At 41.6% G+C, this 10,796-nt stretch overlaps 1 protein-coding gene across 1 annotated transcript; it reads left to right on the plus strand.

Moving 5' to 3' along the window:
- Positions 1–3,275: 3,275 nt before the first annotated feature.
- On the plus strand, positions 3,276–9,542 carry skor1a (SKI family transcriptional corepressor 1a; the record flags this gene model as incomplete). Its single annotated transcript, XM_080025222.1, has 7 exons — positions 3,276–5,105; positions 5,770–5,860; positions 5,963–6,034; positions 6,192–6,254; positions 7,336–7,410; positions 7,575–7,649; positions 9,445–9,542. Exons 1-7 carry the CDS (start codon positions 3,282–3,284, stop codon positions 9,540–9,542), a joined length of 2,298 nt encoding a protein of 765 aa, XP_079881348.1. The 5' UTR covers positions 3,276–3,281.
- Between the last annotated feature and the right edge of the window lie 1,254 nt (positions 9,543–10,796).

Here is a 10,796-nt window from a genome sequence, read left to right on the forward strand (position 1 = left end):
TCACCCACAAGTGTCCCATTGGTTCCTACTCAACATGTGCACCTGAACAGGTGACAAATACATACTTGTTTTAAATAAAAAATGTATTTCCAGAAACATCAGGGCACTGTAGCGTAAAGCAAATGATACTCTAGGAAATGGTGCATTTTATGAGGACTATTTTCCGGATTAATACTGTGCTATAGGAGCATGTCACCCATGTGCAACGATTGTCTGCTTTGTTTGTTGTTATGAGGATGATGTCACTCAAAAGAAGATTGGGAACTCCAACACACTTTCAGATATTATTTCGTATGGTCTGAGACTGAGATATTTCTTTAAGGTCAGTGATGTGCACCTTCATTTTAACATATGACTTAAATCAAATGACAGCTATGTGTGTTATAAATAATAACTGATCCACATACTGTATCCCCCTGGCCCTTGTAAACATGTTAGAATGGGCATCAGATGTTCCTCAGTGTTTGTGAAGAAGCTGATGGATGGAAAACACTGTAACCTGACCAATGCTGGATTTTTAAGGTTGATACAGATACTGATATTTGACAGTTAATAAAGTCAGGATATGAGGCATTTTTTTAAACACTGCACCATACAAACATTATATTAAAAAGCATTGTAATTAATATTTATTTTTTTCAAGAATCCATGACCTATTTGTTCTTAATGGGACATTTTTACAACTGTAAGATAAACCTGTCAGTACTCTTTGATATCATATGGGCTTAGACTGATATATCTGCAATGTCTGCCAGCCCAGGTGTATCGGTCTAGTTCTAGTTACAGGATGGAGGAGAGTTAGAGAGAAAACCTGTTTTAGGATTTATTTCATAGAGAATCTTGCCTGAACTTTCATTGACATTTATTTAGAAAAGCTTCACAGTGAAGTCTGATTGTTCACATTTCTCTGTGCCTACATCATGTAAATTCAGTTTCACACATTTGGTTTATTGCCAAACATTGTCTGGGTATCTGTGTGTCCACCTGATGCAGATATGGAAGGGACATAGCGTGGTTAAGCGACGAGCCATTGAGCCAGTTATTAATAATGAATGAAGGTCTTTAAGGCGTGACTGGCACCATTTAAACACTGACATTATATAGGCATAGCTTTCTTCCTCTGTGTGTGTGTGTGTGTGTGTGTGTGTGTGTGTGTGTGTGTGTGTGTGTGTGTGTGTGTGTGTGTGTGTGTGTGTGTGTGTGTGTGTGTGTGTGTGTGTGTGTGTGTGTGTGGTGTGTGTGTGTGTGTGTAAGGACACAGTCTGTCCTGAGGCATCATCTCACTCCGTAATAAATAAACATTTTAATTAATTTAATTTCCAAATCATTTGACGCACAAACAAAATATTAAAAATTCAAGACATTATTTTTTGGTTTATTTTTTTAGTCCTTCATTTCTTCTTTTCATACTTCCCTTTCATCGCCCGGGCCTCCGATTGATTTGCGTGGCTGCTGTGGAAGCCTAACAGATGGTCGTGTAACTTGATAAATGAGCCCTTTGCCTTTAGTCATTCGTGTTGCCCTCCGAAGTGCCACTCGCGATGCCTCTTGTTTGTCAGCTCGCCCCCGCTGCGGCTGGAAACAATACACGATGTGAACGACTACAGCTGAACTGATGCTTTAAAACACACTATGTGCATGAGCAGTTATAGATCAGTAATAGTTTTCCAATGTGGGGTTCGGGGTCCCCCTAGAGGGTCCAAGGGAGGGGGGGTGGGGGGTCACAATTATTACGTTTATTGCGTATTTTTGATATGTTCTCCCTTTTTCTTAAATATATGTAGCCTTATAACAAATATATAAATTAACTTGGTACTTAGAGGCATTGTATTTCTCAACTTGGGGTCAGCGGGCGTATGACAGATATAATGGAGAGAGAGAGAGAGAGAGAGAGAGAGAGAGAGAGAGAGAGAGAGAGAGAGAGAGAGAGAGAGAGAGAGAGAGAGAGAGAGAGAGAGAGAGAGAGAGAGAGAGAGAGAGAGAGAGAGAGAGAGAGAGTAGAGAGAGAGAGAGAGAGAGAGGTACCATGTGATTCCTGTCTACACACCATTCACCTCCCCGGGATCTTACGGGATGGAGGTGCTGTCTGCGTCTGCCTGCGCCGAAATAAACTGAAATAAGGACACCAGCTCAGAGTTTCTTCTGTCAGATACCTTGGCTGTGGAATAGACCCGCACTGGACTCACCTGGCCTGCATTAACATTTAAACATTCATATTAATTATATATTTTATTTTTGCATCACAAACCCTGTTGGGAGGTGTCGTCTTTTTAGGAGAAAAAGGTATGTTGTTTTTTCCTTAAATTAATATTTGACCCATAACTATGGATTATCTTGCAGTTGCTCTTTGAATTTGTTTGACCTTGTATTTTGCCTGCACGATTATATTTTCACTCGTAACATTCTAGTTAATCAATCCCTCTAAAGTAGTTTTTAAATCATGTCACTTCAGGTTGTTAAAATGAGCAGGTGCTAATAAGCGTGTGTTCTAGCGGCCTCCGCTATGGCATGATGTAAAAAGTAAGTATGCGCAGGAGAACGTGAGATAGGCCTGCTCTAACCTAAACTCGGGCAACCGGGTTTAGGCTAATCTGCGCGGAAGCTTTAATTATATATGGGGCTAGTCTTTTATTAACAATTCGAAGACGCACCATTGGATCTGTGTAATTACCAGGAAAGCAGCTTACAATTGTTCTATTCCTCTCCGCTAAGCGCATTGGCGCAGCTCAGGCTGCATTTTCCTTCTGTCCTTATCCGTGTATAAGGATCTTTGGAGACTCTTAAGTAGTTGCCCGATAAGTGCAGAGCCGATTTGAAAAGATAAGAGGAGCAGCAGATCCACCTCGGCCTATGAGCCCGGATTACCTGAGAGAGGAGGCCGGACACACGGAGGAGGAATGAACCGATTCAAGAATTAATTAACAAGACGTTTGATTGATTTCACTATTCAACATCACTCGTCCTGCAAAGGCCCGGTGTTGGTTATTTTTGCTCATATTTTTAATAATATGTTGTAATTATTATTAGTAGTCGCAGTATTAATTTTTTTAGTAGCCTATTATATATTATTATTATAAGCCTATGTTATTTGGTTCTCTATTTACCGGCTTGAATGTGTATGGAAACGTGATACCTTCCTCATGTCATATACAGGATTTACACTTTGGAATTACACAGTTTTTATTTTCCTTTAACATTTAATGTTTTTTGTTTTGTAGTATCCATCCTGTCAAACAGCCCCCGCTTCACACCAGTCCTCTTTGATTGACAGGCTTCCAGGGATGGAGTCGATGCCTGGACAGCAGCCTCGAGACGCGGGACGAGACGCCAGCTCTTCCCCCTCAACTTTAAAGAAGGACACGCCGAGCTTCTCCGGCCACAGCTCCCTCAAACCGAACCAAGTGAGTGAGACCTCCCTGTACGGGGTGCCCATCGTATGTCTGGTTATAGACGGTAAGGAGAGACTGTGCCTGGCGCAGATTTCGAACACCCTACTGAAAAACTACAGCTACAACGAGATCCACAACCGCCGGGTCGCTCTGGGCATCACCTGTGTGCAGTGCACCCCGGTCCAGCTGGAGCTGCTGCGGCGCGCCGGGGCCATGCCCATCTCCTCCAGGCGCTGCGGCATGATCACCAAGCGGGAGGCTGAGAGGCTCTGCAAGTCCTTCCTGGGAGCGCACAGCCCCCCGAAGCTGCCGGAGAATTTCGCCTTCGACGTGTCTCATGAATGCGCGTGGGGCTCCAGGGGCAGCTTCATTCCCGCCCGATACAACAGCTCCAGGGCAAAGTGCATCAAGTGCAGCTTTTGCAACATGTACTTCTCCCCGAATAAATTCATTTTCCACTCTCATCGCACCACAGAGTCTAAGTATATGCAGCCGGACGCGGCCAACTTCAACTCGTGGAGACGCCACCTGAAGCTGACGGACAAAAAGGCCGAGGACATTAACCACGCGTGGGAGGACGTAAAGGCCATGTTCAACGGCGGGAGTAGAAAGAGGACTCTGCCCATGAGCGGCTCGGGAATGTCTTCGTCCATGAAATCACACGCCTCGTCCAGCCTGGCCCAGACCACCTCTTCCCCTGAGATTCATCACAAAACTTTACGGTGCGACGAGGATCAGAGGAATAACAATAACAACCTGAGTTTGGCGAGCGGCGGCGCACGGACCTACCCAGTCATCCCAGTGCCCAGCAAGAGCTTTGGCATGCTTCAAAAAATCCCCCCGCCTCTGTTCCCCCACCACCCCTTTGGCTTCCCCAGCTACGGGCTGTGTCCGAAGAAGAGCGACGCTGTGCCCCACGATGTCAACAAAACCAACGTCTCTGGTGTGTTTTGGCCTGGCGCGAAGGATGCCCTCTACCCAGCTTTCCCCATGTTTTGGCCTACAGCTGGCGGCCTACCCATGCCTCCTTACCCGGCCTCTCCACCCAAACTTCCCCCAGACCTGCCAGGCGTACGGCAGAGCGATCTCGACCTATCGGACCAAAGTGACCGGGGCGCGAACACACCCAAAGACACCAACCATCACCCTCAGCACCATCAGGACGGCGCAGAGCGCTGCCCGAGCTCCCAGTCCTCCTCCGCCTCTAGAAACGACGAGGACAAGTCAGGGGACGAGAACCCCCCGAGGAAAATCAGCTACATTTCGGCCTTCAGACCTGTGGTCAAAGACGCGGAGACCATCGCCAAACTCTACGGCAACCGGGACAGCTACAGCGGGGGCGTGCGCTCTGGTTACCTGTCCCCGGATTTTATCAGCGAGAGCTCCAGTTACAGGTCGATATCACCGGACAGGGAAAGCATGGTGGTGGACGAAGACGAAGACGACGACCCGGATGTGGATGTGGAGTCCAACCGCGGACAAGATGAGGACGAGCGGATCCCGATCCAGATCTCTCCGGGAAGGGAGGACCGTGACTCGCCTGTACCGGAACGGGTCTCCTCGGGTGCTGAGGAGAGTCAGGAGCCGCCTGATGATGCCTCCAGCCCCGCAGCAGCAGCAGCAGCAGCAGCAGCAGCAGCGTCACCGCAGGATTCCGTGCACACTGGGTCATCAGACGAGGACAGACGGACGCTTAATGGCTCTCCTCTTCATGAAGTAAGATTAGATTAAATGTAACTTTAATGATCCCCGTGGGGGCAAGTTGAATGGTCGCAGTATAGTGGAGAATATGATATGAGTTTGTAGAACGAGTCGAGAGGAGGCCGATAAAAAATGTAATCAAGATTAATTGGCCTTGATTTAAAAACAATAAAAAGATAATAATAACAATAATCTTGATGTCGGTATTTGATCGGCACATCTTCGTTATAGCATATATTAAGAAGTAGCCTAGGCTTAATAAAGCCGCTCAGTTTTTGGAGAACATTTCATCCCAGTGCCCTGCCGAAATGCCACTGAGGAAAGTGAGGCCTAAACGTTAATGCCTGTAAAATAAGTAACAGAGAATTACCACGAAGAAGATCAATGAGGAACCATGTGTAGGCTACTAATGTATCACAGAGTTTAGCCGTTTTAATCCGTGAGTAGAAATATGTGATTTTCTTTGATGTATTCAAATGAATAATTATCCATATTCAAATATTTATTTGTTTGACCTTTTACAATCAGCTCAACATCTTCTCAGCAAATTGCAGGGCTCCTGATTTGGGAAGAAAAAATAGCCTTATTATTATAATTATGTGAAGAACCGCAGCAAATGACACATAATTGGTGTGCGTTGTTAAACACGAGTGTCTGCTTAATTTTTTTTTTTTTACAGATTTACTCTCATGAAAAGAACGGCCACGTGCTCCTGAAGGAGCCCTCGTCGTTTGGCTCGAAACAATCGAGCAGCCCACGCAGATCCAACGGTGATAATTCAATACATTTATAATTATAGTTATTAATGCAAATTATGCATATTTTAGTTTTTGGTCTCTTTTAAAATGCTCGTCTTGCTTGTTTACGCGTAGGTGTTCACCATGTGTCTGAAATACAAAACCAACGGGATGCAACAACATATCAGGAGCCAAAGGACAAACAAGGTATTTAGCTAATCCTGTTTAAACATTTTACTTTTATTGTAATCTACCTAAATGTATTTCCCTAGAAGTCTTTTACATACCATAGCACAAACCATACCATAAATTACTTGTTTGTAGCTTTATTTGTAGCTATAATAATGTGTTTATTTTTTTGCAGCAGATGGAGCTTTACGCATCGATATCAGCGTACATGAAAGAGATCTGGAGAACATGGCCAAAGGTAAGGGGCTGTTTTCACCATCAAAAGGGGAAAAAAAGAGAAAAGAAAAGTGTAGCAGGTGATACAGTATTATTAATTCTTCCTTTGTTTGTAATTTTGGGGGCAGGTATCGCCAGCCAACAAATAATTATTCATAGAGCAGCTTAACGGCTAAGAAGGCCTGTCCACCACATTTAATTAACACGGTATTTATTTCTTATTTTGTATTTAGAAATGAAATAAAGCCAATTATTCGCTAATGGGGTTTAATTTCTGTATTTATGAACCCAAATTAAACCGTTTGTCCAGGCCAGGGATGTTTTAATTATCAAAATAAATGTGTGTATTACATTTATATTAATATTAAACATTTGAACTCCACCTCATTTTAAATGCAGCTTGAAGCCCACGGCCTGCTAAAGATGACATGCCAACAAAAAGAAAATCTAAATGTGAATTTACATATTAGTGGGCCTAGAGTGTTTCCGTAGTTGTTAACCACTTAATCACGAGATGTTGGAGTTTTGACTTATTATTGCAAGAGGAAATCGTTTAGAGGCTATTAATATTTTAACGAACAGAGCCATAACCCCGAGGCACGGCAGCTAATTATTTTACAACGCTTGGAAAAACCCTGGGACTCCATTATTATCGTCTCAAGCTCCAGGCAGTGCATGGCAATTACTGTGGCAGCGAGCGAAAAGCAAAGCAGCGAAATGGTGTGTTATCAAAGGATGTGAACGCACCTGACGTCGGTTTGTTGGGCTGACATAAATCTTTATGTCAAAAAAATAAATAAAACATCTTATTTGGGTGGAATCAGATTGATGTGGAGTAGATGAGAACAGAGAAGAAAAAGGTTTATTAATAATTTAATATTTATTTTTTACAATTAAGTTGTTATTGGTGGTTATGCTGTGCTTAATGGTGAGTTATTTCTTAACTGCAACACATCCCTGTTTGTCATTCAGAAGTATTGGTGCTGTCAAGGCGGACTGGGCTGTGTCAGTGTTTTGGGCTGAATTATGACATTCCTTGCAGCAAATAATAAAAAAAAAAAATCTGGTGTTGAAATTTGACCAATCATTTTGGTCTGTTGCAGAAGAATTGCAAAAGCAGCTGGTGGAACAAGTTGAGCTGAGGAAAAAGTTGGAGAGAGAATTTCAGCATTTAAAAGGTAGGACTAAAGTGAGTCTTTTTTGTTTGGATCTTAAACCCTGCGCTTGCAGCCTATATATGTCAGGAGAAACAGCAATGTTATTCATGTCCTTTGCATCTTTAAAAATGTGTCCCTACAATGTCAGAGAGTCTCCATCTGATGTGGCCTTCGGTACTCTTCAGATAATTTTCAGGATCAAATGAAGCGTGAGCTGTCCTACAGAGAGGAAATGGTCCAGCAGCTGCAGATTGTTCGAGGTTGGTCTCTCTCTCTGTCTCTCTGTATTTTGTGCCTCCATGGATTATGACTGTAAAGCGGATGTAGATCAATGCTCTTTAAGTTTATGGGAACAAAACATTTTCAGCCACAAAAAAACCCTTTTGTAACATTAGCTGCGCAATCCATTCATACTCACTAGCCTCTAAACTAAAAACAGAAAGAAAAAGTGACACTTGCATGTTCAAATATTTGCGATTTTGTATCCAGCCTTTTTCCTGTAAATCTCCTATTGTTTTTCTCCTGCAGTGGAGTAAATGATCAGCTATCTTAAGGTGAAACTGAAACCTCATTGTTTTGTTTGCAAAGGTTATTTTCTCCTAAATCATGATCTGGAAAATTGAATAGACAGACCATTATGTCGTGCTGTATCGGTTACATGCAGTAGACAGAAACTAATGCCACCCGTTAAAGGATTGGTTTAATGTTACAGTAGTTTAAATACATGGTTCAAGTACACCAAGGGGTCACTCTAAATACCATAGGGGGCAAACGGCAAACATTACACTCCTCCACTTCAGATGCTAAACAGCAACTCACTTTTACCTTTTGGAATTTCCTTTTAACATTCCGGTTTTTACCTTTTTTTTAAAAGGTATTTTTTAAATTCAATTTGTATTTTTGAACATACATTGTATGCAGCGAGTTTTACCAAGAAATAAAGGCTTGGTATGCAAAACAGCAGAAGCTAAAAGGTAATTGTATCTGGTCCAAAAAAGGAACCTGAATACAAACAAATATAAATATGCAAGTGCTACTTTTTTAATTAAACATTTCCTGTGATAGATATTTACAGTAAGAAGCCAGAGTACAGTAAGAAGTAATTACAGGATAGATTTCCATGTTGTCAACAACACTCATGCACATGCACACTTTTGGTGACTTTAAAGAGATCCCTTCTTGAAGCATTTCAATGTAATTGATGACAGAATCCACAGTCCTTTTTCTACAGTATTTTAGTATTAGTATCAGTATATTTATCAAGTGTATATCTTTCAAAGTTACAGTCTTTTCAGTCCTGTTTTACATATCCTATTTTTCTCCAGTATGTATCATCAAGAAAAACATTTAGTAAAAGTGTGTTTCCACCTACCTGTTTTTATGATTAAAAAAAAAGATGTACAGAAGAAACTGACTGGAAAAAACGATTTTCTTTTTAATAAAAAAATGTCAAAATAAAAAACTATTTTCTGCTCATCTGAGATGGAAAAAAGTTGGTGTATTGATAACAACCAAAGCTCGATGAAAACCGACTTTTAGAAGCAATCATCATGAAGATGAAATATGTGACCTAAACATCTAACATCAGATCAGGATGGAGTGAGTCTGTATCTTTCCTAACATAATAATGAGGGGGGAAAAATCCATGTGGTTTGACTGCCTCTCCTTTATTAACGTCATCACGTTGCACCCTCATCCACTGCAATTGTTCAATGAAGAATTTTTGCCACTGGCTGTTTATCTCCACAAATGCAACTTCTAATATTTGTGTGACTTTAGATCATAGAAATGCAAATTAAAGGTGGAGTCAGCAATTCTGGAGAATGCTTGTTGTCAAAATCACTTTTTTGTCAAATTCCGACTTCAGATCGCTCACATTTTATATCATGTTAAAGAGTTAAACCACCCCAAACTGTCTCAATGTAAATATGGGTATGCAAGTAATGTTTTAAGTCAAACTAAATTGGATTAAATAACAAATAGACTAACACAGGCAACGCTCTGTTGCCTGTGTTTGCCTGCATGTTTCTCACTGATGGACTGGTTCCTCCCCAGAAGCTCATGACGCCCTTCACCATTTCTCGTGCAAGATGATCTCCCCACGTCAGTGTAGCGGAGCCTGCACCTTCAAACCACCACTGCTGCCTCCATAGAAGCCCGGCACAACCCTGCACCACACCCTAGCACAGCCAAAAACACACACACACACACACACACACACACACACACATGCTAACACGCACGCACGCACGCACACACACACACACACACACACACACACACGCACGCACGCACGCACACACACACACACACACACATACACACACACACACACACACACTCACACTCTCTTGTGTTCACCTCCCACCTGTAACCCGAGGATTACCACCACGCTGTATAGATACACCACTGATTTTAGCACTTACGTCGAGACCTGCACACGGTTTTGGCAGCGACCTCACTCGCCTTGCTCCCCTGCCATACAAAAAACTCAACCCTTGAGTAAAAGAGATCAGGATTTACCTACACGTGGAGTTTTCAAACCAAGGAGTCTCACAGAAACAGCAAAGCAGTCTGCTTTTTGGTTTCCGGAAAAAAAAAATATATATATACAGTTCATAAACACACACATATATATATACATCACGTGACGATGTGCAATGGCTTGTATAATGTGATATTTAGTACAAAATGTATCATTATTTTAGCTTTAGTTGCTTGTTTGAGTTTTTACACATCTTTGTTATTCATCTGTCGTTGGTCATATTAACTGTTTAGTTTATTTGAACACTGTGTATGTTGTTAAGCACTTTAAATGGGCAACATTTCTCAATTTGACCATGCAGTCCTATACCAAATTCATTTTTGTTCCAACATATGAGAATCTTTCTGTTTCAAATAGAGCACATTATTAAAGAGCACTTAATTCAGCAGACGTTCAGGTTTGACATCAAACAATGAAATATTTTCTTTGGCAGGGTTTGAAGTGATAATAATTATAAAAAATAAAAATAAACTCTTGAGCAATTTATAGATACCATGTACAGTTTAGAGCGATTTCTTTAAAACAAATCAAATGAAGTGTCTGTGTTTATTACATTTTTTTCTCTATCATAACATGCACCTGTGAGTCACAACAGACGAAACCAAAACTTTGTTCTTGTCATCTGATGGTCTTTTTATAAGAAGACACCGTATGAAATATGTAATCTGCCTTTCACACTGCTGCTGTTCGTTTTCTCTCAATTGTTGAATTTGATTTGTAAAAAAAAACACAGAGCCGTTCTGAAATAAATGAATCCTGTTTTCTGACACAGTCTACTACCCAAACGTTTCTCATTTATGTATGTACCCATATGTCATCTATGAATAAAATATGAAAGCCACCTTCTGCTTTATATTTTGCC

The sequence above is a fragment of the Ammodytes marinus genome (genome assembly GCF_949987685.1).
Source record: "Ammodytes marinus genome assembly, chromosome: 1".
Taxonomy (NCBI): Eukaryota; Metazoa; Chordata; class Actinopteri; order Uranoscopiformes; family Ammodytidae; genus Ammodytes; species Ammodytes marinus.